Here is a 22,577-nt window from a genome sequence, read left to right on the forward strand (position 1 = left end):
TTGAATGATTTTATTTATTAATATATACTAGTCTTTTGTACAAGGATAGCAGATCTCGAACTGCCTGTAAAATAATTTGGTAGTAAAACAGTAACACACTAACTTGAAACTGAACGTTAATAGAACACTCTACGTTATTTCAAAGAAACATTACGTTCTCTAGTTCATATTAGTGCCACAACACTAAACGCAGTGGTGTAGTCAACATATTTTTATCTAACTCAAAGAATAAAAAATATCCCTTTGAGTACACCACTGACTATGCTGTTTAACTTTTAATTAGAAAATTTTATATTATATTGTTCACCGTTATCACAGTTACTCTAAAAGATTTACAGTAATATAGATAATGATTCTGATTCATTATCTAAATATTTATAACAGATTTAGATAATGATTTTATTTCTATAGAGTAAAGTAGATAGATGCAAAAGGTTTTTTTAGAAAATAAAAAACTACTTCTAACTTTTTTCGTCTATAGAAATATACTGTCTGAAGATGAGGAGTTTACACGAAGAACACTTTTTCTTTTGAGAGAGTTAGTGCTTTTGATAGGTACCTAAATATTAAGTTAATGTTGTAAGAGATATTTAAAAACATTAACCGACATACTTTAGTGTTAATTATTGTAATTAAATAACATTGTTATCTATTATCATATTTCTATATAATTATTCATTTTTACAGTCAAGTTTTTATCACACCTATATTGACATGTATTATTAATCATATTTTCTTTTTAATTCTGACTTTCTTTCGAAGAAATATAAACATAACACATTTTTACTTTAGTTTTGTATAACGTTAGGGTACATTTTTATGATTATATATAGGGCGTTTCTTAAATAAGTGTAAATATTTGTTGATAGTAGATCTCGATTTATTTTTTTAATATCCATTCATCCAATAAGCTCAAAATAGATTAGGTTGAGGTCTAACTAAACATTTGCATCATTTTAAGAAATCGCCCTGTATATTTTCAGTCTTTAGCATGCTCAAATCAAAACGTTATAACATTATTTTCTTTACCATACAGTACAAAACTAAACGTTCTGAATGCTGCGGTTATTCTATGCAATTTTCTCATTTTATTTACAAGTATTTAAACACGATTCCACATTTATGGGCAGAATATTAAACATTTCAACAGCTTACAGTCAGTGTTTTTACCAAAAACACTTATTTCCTTATCTTTTCTTAGAGTTTAAATTTTCATAAAATGTACCCAACTCAATATTTGTTTTTAAAATAATACTTTACCATCACCTGGCACATTATTTTTCTTTCATACACATTATCTGTTTTTACACCGTTGATGTTTTGTTACATTTGTGGTTTATTACATTTTTTTAAAATATACATAAAATCTCAACTTCTAAAAAAATTACAATACCATGGCACAGTATAATTAGTATGGTTGAATAAAAATGACAAGCAAGTAGCTACCGCGACGGCGTTTTTTTAACACGCGATAAATTCAACGTAACAAACACGTACTCTGTGGTAATTCTCTAGTATTAGTAATAATATTTAAAAAAATAAAAGTGTAAGTTCCTTTGTTAGATTTTTTGTACGTTTAAAAATGTCTAAACCACATTTTCAATATCTATGAGTTCTTCAAATTTAATGGAAAAAAATAGACTTGAAAAGAAGAAACTTGAAAATTAATTACTCAGAAAAATAAGTAAATATAGAGTTGTTTGTATACGCCTCTATATTTACTTATTTCTCTGGATCCTTTTAAAAAAATGTATAAAAACGCATTAAAAATGAAGAAACTCGAGAAACTCGTAACATCTCGACCTCCTAAAAATATATAAGTGAAGAAATATATTCTTACAGTATAGTTTTATTAAAATATACAATATTTACAAAAAAAAATCATCTCGACGTGGACTTGGCAATATATATCCTAAATCAAATCAAATTTACAAAATATATTAATATTTCCATATTCTAGCGCGTTAATAGATGTGTTTTAGTGTGAATAATACTTCCGAAAGATTGTTTTATCTCGTTTAAACTTAAAATAGTCAAAATATATTTTAGTTTCGGATGGCAAATGTCAACTCGTTTTTATTTTAAATATTCTCATAGTTTTTTTTCTGTACAGTGCTTAAACATATATGTATTTTAAATTGGACATGAAGATATTGTCATGTTTGAAAAAAGTTCGGAAAGTGTTAGATCCTGTGTGGTTTTTCCAGCTAAGAATTTTACATCGCGTTTCTGCAAAAAAAAAAGAAATATGTAAAATTAAACAGCGTCGGTTTTAGGCAACTGTTCTGACAGTTACCTTAATCTATCGAGGACGCCTTTCAGCCTCTGATCGGATATAGATGGCACTAGTTTCTGCACCAACTCGGAAACGAACTTTTCGCTGATGCCCGGACTCGTTCTTTCCGCTATTTCGAACGCGTTCTTCAGTTCGTCCAGGGCGTCGCTAGATTTGTGGGAACCGTCGCTGTTTCGGCCTGAAAATCGAGGAAAAATGTCGGTATTACCACTGTTTAAAGATCATATATATCTTTATACTGTGGTATTACACTCAAAAATTACTTTTTTTTCACTAAAATAACGTTTAAATCAAAAAGAAATATGAAGATGAGTTTGGGACATTTGAACTACCACATTTTATATGTGGAAATCATCACTGCAAAGTCCTGCAAATTGACGAAAAATCAGTATTACCACTGTATATGGATATTTGATCTTTATTCTGTGGTATTACAATTAAAAACTATTTTTCCTTTGAAGAACAATTGAATAAAAAAGTATTAAAGTTCGTCTTTGGGACGAACGAGTATCATATTATTTAAGAAAACCATCAGTGTTTTGCTCTCTAAATTGACCAAAAGTCAGTATTACCACTGTATAAGGATCTCTGATCTTTATTCTGTGGTATTACAATTAAAAACTATGTTTTCCTTTGAAGAAAGGTTTAATAAAAAAAGTACTAAAGTTTGTCATTGGGACATTATTATTTATTTTTTTTACATATTATTTGGGAAATCATCAGTGTTTTGCTCTGTAAATTGAACAAAAGTCAGTATTACCACTGTATAAGTACCTCTAATCTTTATTATCTGGTATTGTAATTAAAAATATTTTTTTTTCTTTAAAGGAAGGTGTTTAAATCAAAAAGTAACAAATTTCGTCTATGAGACATTTGAACTACTACATATTATTTGTGAAAACTGTCACTGTTTTTTCCTGCAAATTGAAGAAATATCAGTAAATTACCACTGCATAAGAATCCCTGTACTTTATTATGTGATATTACTATTAAAAACTGTTTTTGTCATTAAAAAAAGTTTTAATAAAAAAAGATACAAAGTTCGTGCTTAGGACATTTGAACTACCACATATTATTTGTCGAAATTATCACTGTGTTTTACTGTATATTGAAGAAATATCAGTAAATTACCACTGTATAAGGATCACTGTGCTTTATTTTGTCATATTAATATTAAAAATTGCTTTTTGTCATTAAAAAAGTTTTAATAAAAAAATAAACAAAGTTCGTTTTTGGGACATTTGAACTACCGCATATTATTTGTGAAAGCCATCACCGTTTCGCCCTACAAATTGACGAAATATCAATAAATTACCACTGTATAAAGCTCCCTGATCTTTATTCTATAGTATTAACATTAAAAGATTTTTTTTTTCTTTAAAAAGAAGGTTTATCTAAGGTTATAATTTTTTTGTAGCATAAATTTACCATTGTAGTGGTGTTTTCTTTCCAAATCCATTATCAACGGGTATACGAAACTAGTCACCGACGTCCTGCTATCGCTCTTTCCACCAGAGGTCGATCTGCGATTGGCTTTCTTATTTTCTGCAAAAAAAAACAACTCTCAGTAATGTATTTTTTTATTCACACATATATTTCGAATCAAGGTAATTCAATAAATTTACCTTTAGAGTCTTGCAGACTGGGATCCCCCCGATGATCCAAAGGACTGGAATCCCTGGCAGGTCCCTGAGTAATCGAACTTCTTTTTTCCCAATCTTTGTCCCTGTCTCTGTCGGTGCGATGGTGATGGTCCCTATCGATCCTTTCTTTTCTATTATCGGTCACGGGCGTTTGCGTTACAGGCTAAAAATTAAATAAAAAATTCATCAAAAATGTCTTTTAGAAGCTGATTTACACGTACTGGGATATTTTTGTCCGATCTGTAGTGATTCAGATTGGAATCCGTCGGTGGAGATCGAGATATGGCCGAACTCGAACCGTTCTGATAGTTGATGTTCTTCTGATTCGAGGCCGTTATTTCTTCCGATTGTACTTTCATGTTTCCCTTGACTGTCATCACCCAGTCGGTCGATTCAATGTCGCTGTCTAGCTTAGGATCTTCCCTATTAACAACAAAACATTTATTCGTTACAAATAATCTACTAAAAAAACACATATTTTTAAAAATACAATAAATTAATGTTTGATCATAAAACACCTAGACACTTCTTTTTATTAGTAGTCTGTAATCAACATAAATCACGATTTGGCGGCACTAGGCCAAATTCACCATTATTTTTGCAAAATAAATATATTTAAACTGTAATAAATTTCATAGGAATATTATATTACCAAATACTGAAATTTTTGATAAAAAAAGAAGAAAATTTGATACTTACGAGTCGGAATTTTCAGATTCTGTCTCACTTTCCTCGTTTCTCGTACATTTCCACTTCTTATACCTGTCAATCAGGTCGATTAAATACGAATTTTTCTTGGCTTTCCTTATGAACGGGTATTTGAGCAACTCTTTAGCTGTCGGTCTCTAAAAATAAAAAAAATCCACAAATAAAACAGTAATTATGTAACAAAAAAAAATATACTTACATTCTCTGGATCTTTATTTAAACATGCTTCTACAAAATCTTTAAACTGTTTGGTATAACTGCCCGTGAGTTGGGGAGGATTATTTTTCGGAATAAGAAACAGCACCCTCATCGGGTGCAGCTCCGAATTGGGGGGTTCCCCTTTGGCCAGCTCGATCGCCGTGATTCCCAGCGACCATATGTCCGCTTTGGAATCGTAGGCCGATTGTTTTATGACTTCCGGAGCCATCCAAAATGGCGTGCCTACAAGGATAATTCATTTTTAATTAATTTAAATTTTTTTTTTTGTATTTTGATGTTAACTGACCTACAAACGTGTTTCTTTTGCTGGTCGTGTTTGTTAGCTGTCCAGCCACACCAAAATCGGCTAATTTGACGTCTCCCATTTCGCTCAACAGGACGTTAGCTGCCTTAATGTCCCTATGAAGCTTTCTTTCACTATGGAGGTAGTCTAAACCCTTGAGAACCTCCCTGAGGATGATGGCAATGTGCATTTCCTCGAAATTTCCGGCTTTCATCAGGTCCAAAGCTGAACCACCTCCAAGGTACTCCATAATGATCCATAATTTCGTACCCTGTCGAATTACAAAGATATTACAATTAATATATTTTTTTTTGATAAACAAGTGGCAACCTAGCATTTTCTGTTTACATCTAGTTTGTATATCTTGGCTACCTTCGTTTTGAACAGTAAGGTTAGCCTATTTAGTTTATCACCAAATATGAACATATAAGAGTAATATTAATAAAACACTTTCATAACATTTTGCTACTACCTACATATTGACAAGTGTGTGTAAGTGTAAATAAATATAAAAAGCACGCACGAATGTAGGCAGTAAAGCAAGTAAGACTGTCGTTAAAAGTCTAGTTATTATCGGCAGCAATAATTGATATTCGATATAAATGCATATAGGTTAATTAATAAACAACTTTCTACTAAATAATAAACTTTTACATTGCGAACTCGAATGCGCGTTTTGGTTTTCATGCTTATCGGAAAACGTATAGTCAAATAGTATGTAAATAATAATATCGTATATTTTAGTATCAGAAACGAGGATACAATTTATTTCATAGAAAATTGAATTTGAGAGATATTGGGAAGAACCAAGAACCCTTTCAGAACTGTTTGTTTTATTTTTATCTGTACTATTTTTTGTTACACCCCTGTTTAATCTAGTGAATTTAGGTTACCTTGAGATAGGATCCGTAGTATTTGGTGACGAACGGACTGTCACACTGTGACAGCACCATGATTTCCTGCTGGATGTCCTCGATTTCATCTTCGGCTTCCTCTAAATCTATGATTTTGATGGCAACTACCTGCGTTGACCTGTTGTCTATTCCCTTGAAAACTTCACCAAACGAGCCTTTGCCTATTCGTTCTTGTTTCGTAAATATCAACTCGGGATCGACCTTCTGTAACAACAGGAAAAAAAATCTAGATTCAATGAATATTAGAAAATATAACTAATTTCCAGGTATCATTAGCCATAACCGAGTTTGTTCAGAGATTTATGTAAAAACATTTCTTCAAGTTCAAAAGAATAGGACCCCTAACTCTATTTACATCGTCTTTATATTACAACTTTAATAATAATAATCTCTATAATCTGTCATATACAGGGTGAGATGTTTATAGAGAGTAATAGCATTTTTAAAAAATCTAGATTTTTACGAAGCCCCATTGATCTAAATTTAAAAAAAGTATTACGTGTTGCAGTTTCTTTTCAATAGTAGTATTTTGGTTATTTTAAAAGGAAGACATGGTATATTATTACATTTTCGAAAACTACTTTTATTTCTCAAAATTTTTCTATTACATTTTCCCTATATCTATCTCTAATAGTTCTTAAGATAAAATATAAAAAATGTGTAATATTGACAAAAACATGATTTTGAATTATCATCGGTAAAATCGCTTCATGATATTGGAAATCGAAATTTAAGATATACGTTAAGAAAAAAATAATATATTCGCCTTAATAAAGCCTACTTCTACTTCAACACGTCAAATACAGAAAATTCATCTCAAAATATACCGTTTTTAATCATTCGCAACAACCATATTAAAATCTAAAATTAATTTTGAACACTTATGAGTTATTTTATTATTACGACATACAAAAAAATTGTATTGTTTGACGTTACAACAGATAAGTTGTCTATTGTATTTTAATGTATTTATTTTTAAATTTGTAGAATAATGAAACAACACTAGTAATGTACATTTTGTCATTTAAGAACATAAAATCGTAACGGTATACGAAAATAAACATGATGCTATGGAGACAAGTCGAGATTAGATAACTAACTAGATAATAATAATATAGCCAACTGTTGCTCATTACATTACCCTGCGAATGATGAAGACAATGCATTAATTCGAACCGATCCATTCCGTTATCCATATAAGGCAATCAATCACAGACCGATAACTGAAGTAATAAAATTCGCGGATCCGCATAATTGTCTTTAATAACAATAGCAGATAGGGGAATTATGTTTAGGTAATATACCGGGTGATTTTGTATTGCTAAAAAACTCTATATCGTGTTTTCTAATTGAGATTTTTACTCCAATCTTTTTTGAAAATATGCAGACTACTAGTTTTAGTTCATCCTGTATGTACCGTGCAATGAAGGGTATTTTAGAACATGAATGCGTATTTCAATTTTATAAAAACTGCTATTTTTCCATACTGAGAGAGCTTTAAGTATGCAGAAATATTAGTATAAAGATGGCCATATTTCTAAAACCATTCCATCGATTATTGCAATATGATATATTATTATGGCAATGCAAATTTTTTGACAAAAGCAACTGAATGAGTAAATTAAACAGCACTCCGCTTTCTGATTCAAAAGAGTGGTTCACCCTATATAGGTCCATTGTAAGGATGTATGTGAAGTATCGATAATTCAAAATATCAATAGTTTTTTTAATATATCGAAATATTTAATAATGATATCGAATTTTTGCAGAGAACTTTTTTAAATAAAATTAATTCCTGATATTTCGTAAGAATAATTAATTTATTATTATTAATTATTGGATATTAACAAAAAATCTTAAAATCCAAAATAATTTTACATTTTTCTTAGGTGTGTCTTAAAAACATTTTTACGATGTGTCATACCTAGTCTACATTTTAGCATCTTAATTTTTCAGTTTTCTCTATAAAGATTCCTCAGTTAATCTTTGTGTACACACCTTGAATTAGTTTACTGAATACACGTTGTAAAAACGTAATAAACAGTTGTTGTTTTCAAAGTGATTCAAATCGTTTTAAGCCTCATTTAGACATAAACGTTTTTCCTCACTCTTTTCAAGAAATGAATCCACAAAAAAGGTAAAATTCATACCAAATAAGCTTTTAGTCAAAAGCAACTATTATTTACATCAACAAAAATCACATTCTTAACAGCACTTAAGGGACATAAAGGGCAATTACTACCGCTTTTCCGTTAAAAATATTCTAATAATTAAGTTAAATAAGTTTGCGATGAGTTTTTTGCAACGTTTATTAAGTTATCTTGTACAGTTCGCTCTAAAAGAGGTTCTAAAAAGAACATTGTTCGACTGCAAGGCCTATCAGTAAACATTTTTAAGCTTAAAGAATCACAACACTATTTATTTGAACCAAAAACAATGAGCTATCAAAACTAAAAACTTACAGAAGCGAACCCCCTGTTGTTCCCGCTCCGTCCATTCAGCGACTGCACATTATGTCCATTATTTCTATCCTGAGGAGGAAAAATGTTGACGTTTGCCGGAGCGGCCCACGAGGCAGGCCTATTAGTCCACTTTTTGTTCCCCCCGAGAAACCCACCACCGACCCCACTGACACCCAGATTCAGCGGTTCCAAAGTGGAGGGATGACGCGTTATGGCGCCCCCTTTAGTCTGACCACCCGAACTCCACATTTTGGTCGTATTTTTAAAAGATTATTAATTTTGGGGGGAGAAGAAAGCACTAGGTACGCCGATGGTTTGTGCGGTGGTACTTTGCGGTCTTCATGGTGCGCGTACTTTCACTTTCAACTATCCGTTGTTGTCGGGTACTAAGAATATTTTACGTACCTTCCTAGGTAATTGTTAGAACGACGTTATCGCAGCATGATGATAATAATTTTTGTGTTTGATTAATAAAAGGTTTATCTGTAAAACGGGAGATAACAGAGTTAGATGTGGTTTATTAATTAAAAAAACAGATGTAGAGATCTACGTTAGGAGCAATAGATTTTTTAAATTAATAAGGAAAATATTTTTTTTCAACACTGTGTCCCATATAAGAAAGCATAATCAAAGACAGAAAGATAGTTAAATCTTTTTCTTCATTTATTATAACATTATACAATAATGATCGAAGCAAAATATGGAGGAATGTCAAAGTAACGGAGCGTTCAAATTAATTAATAAGGCAATTTATTCAAACGGCGACCTGGGCGAATGATACGCGATTAGAATACTATCGGAAAAATTCGTGGTTTTTAAAACACGGATTGTTTAACACGCAACACTCGCTCGCGGGTCGATTAAGTAGTACCGTGCCTCGGGGCTAGTACCGTTGGAACCATTCCATACGACAGAAGAATTTCCGTATAAGCTTTAGGTACTGCTACAGTATACCTGTTAGCCTCTACACTATTCTTAAAAACATATAAAGTATTGCATCTAAATTACTACAACTTTAGTGTAAAATATATATGAATCGCACTGTATATCCATGACGAAGATCGCCCAAACAGAAATTATCCTTGATTTTTATTTCAAAGGCCACGTTAACGTCGTTTTTTTTTTATTTTTAGAAAATACAGTCTTAATCTATGATAAAAAATAAGAAAGAACAACAGCATATTGATATAAAAATGATTTAGAAAGGCACTCCGTGGTACGACCTGAAAATCGATAAATTATTAATAGTACCCGTTTTATTTAACGCCTAATTCGTAACCGAACACGGAGTAGTACTTAGCTGGCTGTTATTGCGGAGGAAAATAAGGAAAAAAAGCGTTACTAATATATACGAACTTTCATCTGCGGGCCAATCTATTAAAGTTTATTGGAGCATACAGAACCTGAGCGGTTCTCCTTCGAGATAGAAAAGAAAAACGAAACGGGTACGACCGAGAACTGTGTTAACAAAATAAAATAAATATCGATAACATTTTGTTGCTCTTGGAGTAGTTAATAAGATGTATGTATATGGTTAAAACTAGGTAATGTTGTATAATGTGGCCACCCTGTATAGAATTAAATACCTTATGTCATATATGGTAATATTAAAAAAAATTTAGTTCCAAAAATAACATTAAAATAGTATATTTTTGAAATATTTGATATGGAAATTTATGAAAACATGTTAATAAAATTCATAACATAATTCAATCGTTATAATTTAAATAAATAAATAATTCAGTATTATTTCACGGTACACGAATCGTACCTACAAACAAGATATCTGTCGGCATTTTGTTATATCGGGTTACGGTACTCACATATGCCTGGAATAATGTTATTTTTATCTGTTTTTGAATTTGAATAAAGGAAAAATTCTGATTGTATTCAACTAGTATTACTCCAATCGAATACAATGTAATTTTTATGTATTGTTTTTATTTGATCGCTTGTAATGAGTAATTATTTCTACGTATTTTAAAAATTGTTTATCTGTGACGCGTAACACCATACGGGGCGATTCGTTTCTAACTGTAACATTTTCGGTCTTGTCCTAATACAATATTATATGATCAAGAAAAAAAAAACGGCGTTAGCGATAGCTATGAAATAAAGATCGCTGCCATTTTATATGTAAAATTATATGGAAAATGTCATCGATTGTTCGTTTCCAAGTCAACTGGACGCCGTTTTACACAGACAATTAAAAAATATAAAAAAATTAACACTTTGACCAGAATCACCCAGATATAATATGTTTGTCGCCTTGAACAACACGGCTTCTGTTTACATTTTTTCGCAAACATTGTTTACACACCTTAAACAATTTGATAACAATAAAAATGTGCGATATTCGATACACAAACAGCCCGAAGGTGTAATAAAAAAAAGTTTAATTTTCTGTTTAGCAAGGCCTTGGCTTGGTTGATAAATTTTATTTTTAGGATTTAAAACGTATATGTGTATGAGTCACTCGGTTCAGTGATGATTCGCAGTAATTTTGCATTAACTTGGGCGTACTGTACGTACCTTCGTTTATGTTTTATACGAGGATGATGGCGATTAATTGAAATTAGGGATGTGCAAAATTATCGATATATTTAACTATCGATGTAAAAATATCGATATGTCCATACATCTCTACTTAAATCTAAATTTTGCACTGAAAAATAAAATATGTAAAAAAGTTTTTTTCTTGTAAAATTAAATTTTTAAAAGATTTTAATTTGAAAAATGTTTACATGTTAATACGTTATAAAAGTAAGCAGTATTTGTAAGAAATCTCTTATCTGATGATTGAAAATTACGCGTACACTCCCATGCCATAAACTTATCTATTAAGCTCCACTCTGTTTGATTAATTTTACTAGCTTCTGGTAAATAAGTGGTTCTAAGTAGGCATCGTTTGAAAGTTATTCATTCTCATATATACCGGGCGATTAATCCTTTAAAAAAAAATAAACTAGACTTCTTTTCTAAAATATTTTTTGTCTGACACTTTATTTCCTAATGCGTCTATCTATTTTTTAAAATGTCCATGTCCTCCTCTTCTGGCAGTACGAGTATACCTAGCAAGAGACATATCGAAATCTGAGAAAATTTACATACGCAAAACAATACGAAAGAGGTACTGCCTATTTTTCTCTTTAAATTTTTGATCGCGACGTCACATCCAACAAAGAACCATTGTGTAAGAGAGCCGTGACATTATGCAGTGGCGTACCGGGTACTATCTAGTGGTACCTTTTGTATTTATTAGTACGATTACATCGCGGGGTTGGGAGTTTGAAAAGGTCAGGAAAATGTTTCGAAAGCGTACTTATTTGTTTGTCTCTTGTGTCTGCGACGAATACAATAACTGTGACTAACGGCATATTGTTGAATGTAATGAATTATTATTAGTATTAAACGTCCGTTCCATTGTTAGTTATAAGCTTGGAGAAATAAGTAAAATAGAGGGCCTATTATAATTGGTTGCAAAGAGAAATGTTGGGAATATTCTATCTATTATTTTGAACATCTGTGGTTCTGTTGTAACGACAAACCCAGTGACGCAAGAAAATGCTTAGATATACAGATAGCCAAGAACGTATATGCATATACGGTGATTCAGAACATTCAACATCTAATAAGAATGTCTTGAGCAATAATTCAAATTGTAATTAAGAATGTTTTAAGAAGTTTGTCAATAACTCCGCATTATTAAATACCACATGTTAAAAATAAAATTAATAAATTATATATTTTACCTAATTTATTATTAAATATTATTACACTATTAGTTATTATTACTATTAGTCCAATATACAGCAATTTCAAATAAAAAAATAATGGTATTTAAGATAATTACAAAAAAACTAATTTTTAAAAGTTTTAACACCCTGTAAAACTATGCATTTCCATACCCATGTTTATAAGAACTTTTTTTCATATTTTTTGATGAGGATCAATGAGTACTTATTTAAAACTTACACCCTGTAGCTACGAAACAAAGCAGAATCGGACCTATGTTGATACGAAAAATAAATCGTATTTTTATGAGGAATCTCCCCACCAGAGGTGGTACACGTTTTTTGAAACACCCTGTATAAAACTATGCATTTCGAGACCTACATTCATAGCAAATAGCAACTTTTTCCATATTTTTTTAATGAAAATTGCGTATTTTTGGAGCACCCTGTAACAAAACTACTGATTTTTATTACAATTCTATGGCTAAACCAGTGGCATTCAAAAGTTTTTTGACAAATACATTATAGTATGATCTGTTAGCTGTCAAAATGTATCTATCCAATCACAATAAAAATAATATATTCGAACTATTTCGGACTTTGTTTGATTTACAGAAAATTACACAATTTAAGTAATAAAGAGTTAAACAGTGGTTATATAATTGAGAATTGTTTTCTGTAGAGCGAGGTTGAGTGCTAGTTGTGTGTAACAGGCAGCCAGCTAGCTAGCTTTCTTTCAAACCGATTCAGAATGTGTGTTACGCCGCTTGTATTACCCGACTTTAGAATGTGAACAAATATTATCTTTGGTACTTTCGTACGAGCGTCGACATTCCTGCTGTTTTGTTTTTAATGTAAAATACCTGAATGTACATATTATTCAGATTTACACCTGTTTCAACCAAGAAACTTGTTAGAATTATATAGAAAGTAAACTACATTGAATATAAAACGACACTCTATGTACTATTATTATTATTTGCTTACAGCTTGTATTTTTTATTGTAAATTTATTATAATATTCCTTTGATTTAATCAAAAATCCTATTTTTGGTTTTATTTTTCAACACAAAGTAAAATATGATGAGAAAATATGAGAAGAACCTGCAGGCTCTAAAAAGTTTTCTAAAAAATAATAATTTCAATCAATTAAAATATCTGCACTTATTATGAAACACACTGTATATATTTTGAGGCGCATAAATCAATTACATGAAGCAATTTGTCTTTTTTATACTGCAGCCATAAAAATCTATACTAGCATTCGCTTTTTTGAGGTTTGCCGTCTGTCACAGTTTATTAGCATTTAGAGAGTCAAATTAAATCATTTGAAAAATTAATGACGGGAGTCATTCCTGTTCACGAGTGAATAACCTTCAGCTACCGTAAAGAAAACAAATAAGTTATTATTAGCATTTCCTTATAGGCGGGGTGGATTAGTCATTTGGACAATATTTCTTATGAAAAAATACGTTGGCCATCAAAATCCTGCTAAAATAAATATTTTCAATGAAAGAATATTTTCTTTAAACCCTATTTTAACAGTTTTTTTAACACTCGGTATATACCTTGATTTCTTTAAAAAATCGAAAAATTAACAACGAATCGTTACAAAAAATAGTTAAAACAATTTCATAATTAATGAGCGAATAAAAAATCTTACAATGGGTTCAGTGAATTGCGAAAGTCTACGGAATGTTAATTGTTGTAAGAAATGAATGTGTTAAAACACGGTATTTTTTCAATCAAATCGCATTCCTTTATAAAACGATATTAAAAAATATGGAATAACTGTATATAAAATATAAACATTAATTCAAAGTGTAGTTATTACTAAACTATCTGGCAGCTTGACATTTTCTTTCAAGAATCATTAATACGTGCCCTTGACCACATTTCAGCTGAAGAATTTAATATTGAATACATAATTAAAAGAATAGGAATGTCTAAATGCGTTAGAAAAAAGTAACAAACAAAAAAAATTCAATTAATAATATTACATTTACAATTTTTTATTTCTATTATTATTTTGTCATATTTTGTCAGCACCCTGTAATATATTTTACATCTATTCCGATAAAAAATCTATGAATACCGAAAAACTATTAATTAATCATCCCTATCTCAGTAAATTTTTAATATACATATATTTTAAGAAACTTTTTAGGGCTGCAGGTTCATCTAAAATTCTCTCAGAATATTTTTTGACCTTGTACTAAGAGCCCGCAACGTTGCCACTTCTTACATGGCCTATATTCCTAATTGTCGCTCACCAGCCACAATAACATGATTGAAAAAAAAAACGTTTAAAGAAAACACCTTCCGTTCAAAAGTAAAACCAATATTATAATTTTTAAAAAACTACTGAACAAGTCATGATTAATTTACCACTATTTAAGAAACACTTTGTATAAATACAAATCTATTTTAGTCTTCATATGAATAGAAAATACAATTTTCAATGCAATAGCAATAACAACAAAAAATGTATGACCATGTAGCATTAACTTGCAGTTTTCAAAATGTACAGTTAATGAAATCGACAAAGTGCCATCATTAAAAGTTAATTAAGCGGCAAGATTAAAGGAAATAAAAAGCGAAACCCGACAAATACGGTCAGTTAGCTATAATTAAATAACCTGGGATATTTTTAAAAAAAATCTACACGAATACGTGGGCAAATATATAGGTTTTAAAATTATAAACAAATTAAAATCACATAAACCAATCGATTTAAAATTATTTTGTAATAATCAGTAAGAAAGTCACAGCTAAATTTATCAAGTCTTAGTATTAATTTGGCATTGAACGGTAAATATTCAGTATACAGGGTGATCCATTCCAATCCTCATATCAGATTTTTTATACGAGATTTTTACTGAAATCTTTTTTATAAAATATGATGGCAATATTTATGAACACTTTGTGCTATAATAAATATAGGGCGAATCAAAACTAGATGATATATTTTTCACTACTATTTGACATGGGACACCGTGTATTTTATAACAATGTATCGAGTATAAGTACCGCAATCTTGAAAATATTTTAGTTAAATCATCATCAGAAATATTAGTATTGACCCTAACCTTTCAGATTTTTCCAGAAAAGTATTTTTTGGTATATCAATCAAAATATTCTTGTTGGGCTACACTCTATACATTATCTGAAGTAAATATATAGAAATAGTAGGAAAAAAAAACAAGTCACAGTGACCTTTGAAACGATAATAATCCAGCATAATTCCTCTTAAACCCAAACCCTTTATGTCATTTATTTAAACATTAACAATAATATATGTCAAAAATTGACAGAAATTACCATTAATCGCTTATTTACGCGGGTACTATGACGTCGATTTTTTTTTCGATCGCACCGTACATGTGTTATAAACCTTCTTTGTGATTTTTCGCTAACAGAAACTACGTAAGATCTGAACAGCTGTTTTCAAATTGATATAACAGTAAACAAAAATATGTTGCGATATCCTTAACAAAATACACCCAAAAACTACTATAGGGTTATTTTAACACAAGCTTATTTTTTTCTGAGTGTATTTTATTATTTCGACTTTTTTCCCGTACTACTGAAGGCTTTTGGTACGACTGTCACGACCGTCGACCACTCCTATCGCACCGAATTCCTTCGGAAACAGTACCAAACACCCATCTAACCACTGGTTGAGAAAAACACATAAAAATCCGCTACTATCCGTCTAGGGTACTACTCGGTACCACTATATTCACTGTGGTGCACTTTTACGGAAGTGGTTAAACCGGGAACCGACAGAAACCGTAAAAAATTGCGACGCGTACCGCCGTCCTATCGATCGGTACTGCACCGGAGGTGGAGGAACACTGAAGAGTGGTAACTGGTAACAGCAGGAGCGTACGTACGTAGTACGACTTTCGAATGGTTGTGTTGGTTCGAGTATCACAGCGTTTGCAGTTGGTTGGTACGACTCCAAAGCAACACGCTATAATAATACGATATAAAGGTGTATGCGTTTGTTTATTGCTGGTACTTACGAGGGTCGTTCATAAAAAAGTTATAGTTTCTTTTAATAAAAAAAAAACGGTGTCAAAGACGGCCGAGGAATGAAAAACGATGATAATTTTGGCGAGGTCAATCCCTAGACTACTCTTTTTTATTTTTAAAGGTGCTTTCGGCCAGTTTGATTTCAAATGTGTAGTTGCTTTTTTTATAGAGATTGGTCTCGTCAAAATTATCATCGATTTGTCTTTGACGCGTTTTTTTTCGATCATACGGTACCTTCTTTACTTGTAGTATTGCTAAATTTCGAAACATTAGAATTTTAAGACAACCTGACAACAACGCATACATATTTCATTCAATATTCCGGTGCTTCTCAAAATTTTCTATATTTTAGCCCTATGCCTAGGTCAAATATCATAACATTTATTTAAAAAAAATTGGGAATTATACTTCTTTTTAAGACGAATATTTATATTCCATATAATAATACATAATATACACACAAACTACATTATTATGTTAACATAACCACTCTTGATTATGTATATAATTTTCAACTTTGCGGTCAACAAAAAAGGAATTAAACATTTAAAAATCAAGGCCAATAGTGTTTTAAATATTTAAAATACAATACAAACATTGTACGAACACAATTTTATTTGCACAAATTTTTTGTGACTAATTTCAGTAAGTACGTTTTTATACGCGGATTTTATTATCTAATAATTCAAAATAGCGAACACCGTAATTAAACAAATATGTTTAAGTTATTATTGGACGTCTTGGTGGGCATCTAAAGGTATCTTTGATGCTTACGTCAACCTTAGAATATGCGTTTTCAGCCACTCACATACTATCCGGTTCTACAACTTTTGTTGTGAATTTAAAAAAAAAATATTTATTTGTAATTTTAATTTTGAAAATAAAATACCTACATAATATATCAAATAGTGTGTCTCTAAATAAGAGACAACCTATACAGGGTGTCCCATTTTCAAATTCTTCTGTTTTTGAGTAGTTTACAAAGATGCCATGTAAGCCGTGTAAAACACACGAAAATGACCCTGTACAATTCAGAAAAAAAAGAACATAAAATGGCAGTCAAACGAGAAAGTGTAGCCTATGTTTTTCATTTCTACGGGTTTAGATTAACTGCCTACTCGATCATCGGCCATTTCCTCTGTTTTGAGCTCGATATAATATGCAGTTTTTTTTCGTATGTGACGATGGTGGTCGTACCGGCTCCTGGTACGATGATTAATACAGAAAAACAGACAGAACTAATCGGAGGCGACGAGGAAACGGAAGGCGCTCGTTTGAGAGCAGTTTAGAAATTTTCATTACGGCCCTGGACGCAGTTAAACCAAATAAACCAACGAATTTATATAATCAGACTAACTGCAAATAACATATAAGTAAAATATACTCATATAAAACGATTTATAAAATTGTAGAGACAGTATGAATAGAAATATGAGTCCTATCTCTTCTAACGTCGCTGAACTTCGGTGATCTATCGGAAACTGGTGTTTCAACCTAGCTGGGTTGTTTCCCGAAAAAGTTATGATGTTTAGTCTAGAACATACATTCATATGAAGTTTTTTATTCTACTCTGACAAAATATGAGTAAAAACCTACAAATCATCCTGTATAATACTGAAAATCTTTTCTACGCCGACCGAGGTACTGCGTGGTATGAGTTTTTCAATAGAAACCACAAAATCGATAAAGTACGTGACCAAAAATGATTTTTTTTCTGTTTGTCTCTGCTACAAACAATTCGTAACGCCGATAATACAATATCAACGCGTTCACATCATTGCCATCGGATTTCATTCTGTCTGAGGTACCACCTTTAGTTCGAAAATAAAATCAGGAAGCCTTTCATTTCGCCCAGACAACAGTCCTTGACTTTTCCACCTCGTGTCAATTTGACTTTCATCAAGGAATGGGCAGCAATGTAAAAGGTTCCTCTATTATTAGGAATGCATTTAACTTTTTTTTAATTTCATGAGTAACTTTTCCTAAAACATTATTTTTCGATCACAACCATATCTCCTAAGCATTTTGTTTTTTGACTCATGTCAACATGTGCCTTGGTTAATTTTTAAGACCGAAATGAACATGCCACGGTCATTTAATTTCTAGTTAATGAACAGTGCTTTCCATAAAATCAATAAAATGAAAAATAAACGAAATAATATACATGTACTGATTTCTTTCGAAAATCGACAACTATGAAACTATGATCCCTTCCCCGACACAAACGGTACATTGTGAGAGAGGAAATTGTAGAGAGAAACAAACCCTATAACATAGGATACAACATTTTAATGAACAGTGCTTTCCATAAAATCAATAAAATGAAAAATAAACGAAATAATATACATGTACTGATTTCTTTCGAAAATCGACAACTATGAAACTATGATCCCTTCCCCGACACAAACGGTACATTGTGAGAGAGGAAATTGTAGAGAGAAACAAACCCTATAACATAGGATACAACATTTTAATGAACAGTGCTTTCCATAAAATCAATAAAATGAAAAATATACGAAATAATATACATGTACTGATTTCTTTCGAAAATCGACAACTATGAAACTATGATCCCTTCCCCGACACAAACGGTACATTGTAAGACAGGAAATTGTAGAGAGAAACAAACCCTATAACATAGGATACAACATTTTAATGAACAGTGCTTTCCATAAAATCAATAAAATGAAAAATATACGAAATAATATACATGTACTGATTTCTTTCGAAAATCGACAACTATGAAACTATGATCCCTTCCCCGACACAAACGGTACATTGTGAGAGAGGAAATTGTAGAGAGAAACAAGCCCTATAACATAGGATACAACTTACTCTTCGATTAACCCTGTATAATAAGTCAAATACTAAAGTTTCTAATAAACTGATGAGTTTACAAATTAAAGTTGATATATTTATATACAGTTTGATAAAAAAAATAAGAAAATAGGACTAAAAATAAAAAAAATATAACAAAGAAATTAATTTTCATTCTTAGAAAAAACATACAACCAAGACTTTTATAACATCAAATTAAAAATATAAACGGATCCTTATCACACTATTTATTCTATTGATTAACTATTTAAATAGATCATTTAGATCTATCTTTATTACCCCTAGCAATCAGCCAGCTTAAGATAGTTCTAAAATGATCGAATTCCAACATCACCAACCACACATGACAATAATTAAAAATTATTAAGTCTTAAAATTCTAATTAAGCGATAGTGTATAAATTAAATACAAGTTTGACCTGTTCTGTATGTATCTTAAATGCGGATTTTAGTTTGAAAAATATATGTAATAGAACGCTTTGAATAAGCCAAGTTATGACACGATGTAAACATGGATTAAATTTAGATTTTAACAGCTTCATACTGTACCATATGACTTGGTAGAGCATATGTTATAATAGTTATTACCTCAGGAAAAATTATATGTGCAATAAAACCAGATAGATGCTAGCACACTGACGAAAATGTACAACTTACATCTGCTGGGCAAATGTCATTTTTGACTTAAAATGAATAAAATATACGTAAAAGAAATTAACTTAAAATGTTCAGATTTGTATCTAAGTTAGATACTACAAAACTTTTAAGGAAAATGTATGAAAAACCTTTTATATCCACTGGTGTCATGTATTGACACAATGGATTGGAAATATACCTATTATACTATGTCAGCAAGTAAATTGTTGATAAAATGGAAAAAATACGTGGCCAGGACCTAATAAACTTAGAAAATAGACCTAACTTACCTCATTGAAGGCCATATCGTTGAAGGTAGTTCGATGGCCTAAGGTGTTCACCTGTAAGGAGATGACAACAATTCTTCAGTAGATTCTTGGAAACTCCAAGTTAGATGCACTGAGCTATCGCGGCCGTTGGTACTTCATTTACCAACAAATACTCTTCTAATTTAAACGAAAAATCAGCTTTTTAGTTCCAAAACATGGCAAACATATATCTAAAAGGTAAAAATAAAAAAAATCCATTCGTTTTGCAGAAGGACGTAAGAGATGATTTACCTTGATAACGCTGCACAAAGATGATGGATCTGGCACAGTAACGACCGAAAAATATATCGCACTTTTGTTTTAACAGGGAATTAAACTAAAAAATTAACTTAAATCACAATATTTTTGCTGACATCTGATTCTGTTCTGAAGTAGCGGACGCCATATTACATTTGCCTGTGACGTGAGCTAACCTCACTTTTTAATTAGCAAATTGTCAAAAGTTGTTTTTATTTTTCTTTTGTGAAAAACTTTCTTATTAATATATTTAAAAATCTTATTTTATACAAATTATAAAGTTTAGTTATTTATTTAAAGCACGAGATTGAATATAATTTAATTAACAGAACGGATTTTTTAAGAAAAGAAGAGATATTTGACACAGAACATTCAAAATTAAAAAATAATATAAAAAAGGAAATTAATAAATATAGTAGTGGATTTTTATTAAAATTTTAAGGAAATTTGGTTTGTATGCTCATTATACTTGATTAAAATAACATTACTTTGATGTATTTTATAAAAATTATTTAAAAAACATAACAATCTTTATTGTATTAAAAAAAAGTAATACATTCAATTTACAAAGGCCTTAATTACTCTATTTTGGTGATTATTAAATAATTAAGTTTATATTACACGTATATACAAAATAAAATACTTTCTTATAAGTATATATCGTTATTCGAAGACATTTGATTATTAGGCACTACTTCTTCAGTTCTTTCGGGTACTTTTTCACTTTCTAACAATTCAAAACACTCCATATTTTTCATATTTTTGCATTTTTTAGAGGGACTCTTCACTGTACGACTTGGAACTTTCTTTCTGCTACCACTATTAAAGATCGAAGTCATTTTTAGAACTACAGCCTTATAACTTCCGTTACATATCCTCTTTAGTTTGTTCATAATTGAATCTTCTTCCATAACAGGTCTATCTGTTATTTTAGGCTTTATACTAGACATATTGAGACAGCCTAAAAGCACAAATTATATATACAAAAAATGTCTTTAAAATAAATTAAAACTTACCAGAAATTATGCTGTTGTCCATGTTTGTTTTTATTCTATTTCCATTCACTATAAACCTATTTTTTTGCGCCGGTTTCCAAAGAGCTTTACACCAGTTATTGTAAGCTCGGGAGTCTTCTAAGTTCACCAGTCTTTTACGTTCCAAAATTGGTGTGGAGTGTCTTGCAGTAAAAGGTCTCAATTGTAGGTCTGTAGTTGGCATTGAAAGACTCTTAAATCTGCTAGGTGTTGAATCCTGTTGAATAAAAATTATTATGAATAAAAATAAATTGTCTTATTGAATAATTATAATTAACAAGATATTTTGAGATATAATACACTCCTTACCATGTTTCAAAATAATTCCACACAACCGAGATCATGACTATAACCAGACTACTTGTAAATTTTAATATCCAAAAGTCCAAATCATTTATCACTTTATTTCGCCGAAATTTGTCTACTGTAGGCAATAAACTGACCCTTTTTGGGGGTACCTAAATGCAAATTTAATTTTATTGTATGTATAAAACTATTTACTATTATGATCTAATCTACTATTAGGGCATTTATAGTTTTTGTGACTTTGTACTTCTTTTGTATAGCCTAAAATTAGTATAGTAATCCAACATTGTATGAATTAAATAAAATACATTAGTATTTAAGGGTAATAATTAATTTACTAAAGATTGACAAACATTTGAACATTAAAAGCATAACGCTCGATGGATCAAAATATGCTGGGTATAACAAAGAAAGGCCGTAAAAGTAGGGTAGATACGACAAAAGAACCCCAGGTAATAGATGTCATCTACAGAATCAAATCCCTAAGTGCAGGACATCTGGCAAGAAGGACGAACAATAGATTGACCACAAAAATTACAGCATAATACACACACCTAGAAGAAGACCATATCTGAGATGGGACCACGATATTAGGAAATTAGCAGGGATAACTTGGGTCCGCAGAGACAACAATGGACTCAATTACAAAGAGATCTAAATATGCGAGAAAGGCTACACCACAATTGGAATATTAACTAATAACTAATTGTGCGTTTTTTTTTCAATAGCTATATAAGAAAACTAACTTTGCCCTCGTCTCCGTTAAACAGTATTTGTATTTTAAACTAATGGCGCTAAGAAAAGTATAACTACTGCAACCCACAATACATCAATGTGTATTACTGGTTATCTAGCCAATTAAATAAAATTATTTTAAACAAAACTGACTTTCTTCTTTGTT

The 22,577-nt window shown here is 30.8% G+C and overlaps 2 protein-coding genes across 3 annotated transcripts; both read right to left on the bottom strand.

Annotated features, from left to right (window-relative positions):
- Positions 1–20,526, bottom strand: LOC115876304 (serine/threonine-protein kinase 26). 2 transcript variants are annotated; one of them, XM_030892030.1, is made up of 11 exons: positions 20,331–20,526; positions 20,061–20,269; positions 6,043–6,267; positions 5,153–5,420; positions 4,847–5,088; positions 4,639–4,784; positions 4,161–4,362; positions 3,922–4,102; positions 3,725–3,841; positions 2,297–2,474; positions 1–2,229 (listed from the first exon to the last, which is right to left on the bottom strand). In XM_030892030.1, exons 2-11 carry the CDS (start codon positions 20,073–20,075, stop codon positions 2,217–2,219), a joined length of 1,587 nt encoding a protein of 528 aa, XP_030747890.1. In that variant the 5' UTR covers positions 20,076–20,269; positions 20,331–20,526; the 3' UTR covers positions 1–2,216. The 2 variants fall into 2 exon arrangements, with proteins under 2 accessions (XP_030747890.1, XP_030747889.1); XM_030892029.1 differs by lacking the exons at positions 20,061–20,269; positions 20,331–20,526 and adding exons at positions 8,526–9,008; positions 15,844–16,139.
- A 439-nt stretch (positions 20,527–20,965) lies between these two features.
- Positions 20,966–22,134, bottom strand: LOC115876335. Its single transcript, XM_030892069.1, has 3 exons — positions 21,680–22,134; positions 21,353–21,587; positions 20,966–21,297 (listed from the first exon to the last, which is right to left on the bottom strand). The coding sequence occupies exons 1-3, from the start codon at positions 21,680–21,682 to the stop codon at positions 20,984–20,986; spliced, it is 552 nt and encodes a 183-aa protein (XP_030747929.1). The 5' UTR covers positions 21,683–22,134; the 3' UTR covers positions 20,966–20,983.
- Between the last annotated feature and the right edge of the window lie 443 nt (positions 22,135–22,577).

The sequence above is a fragment of the Sitophilus oryzae genome, unplaced genomic scaffold (assembly GCF_002938485.1).
Source record: "Sitophilus oryzae breed Bouriz unplaced genomic scaffold, Soryzae_2.0 scaffold_1430_pilon_pilon, whole genome shotgun sequence".
Lineage (NCBI taxonomy): Eukaryota > Metazoa > Arthropoda > Insecta > Coleoptera > Curculionidae > Sitophilus > Sitophilus oryzae.

Bases quoted from the DNA above. Each gene is read 5' to 3' on its own strand.
- LOC115876304 (XM_030892029.1), bottom strand. From the start codon at position 8,774: ATGTGGAGTTCGGGTGGTCAGACTAAAGGGGGCGCCATAACGCGTCAT. The intron at 5,421-6,042 runs GTAACCTAAATT...GTAATTCGACAG, and splicing joins ACTACGGATCCTATCTCAAG to GGTACGAAATTATGGATCAT. The intron at 4,363-4,638 runs GTAAGTATCAAA...TGTTGTTAATAG, and splicing joins GAATCTGAAAATTCCGACTC to GGAAGATCCTAAGCTAGACA.
- LOC115876335 (XM_030892069.1), bottom strand. The intron at 21,298-21,352 runs GTAAGTTTTAAT...TTGTGCTTTTAG, and splicing joins GGACAACAGCATAATTTCTG to GCTGTCTCAATATGTCTAGT.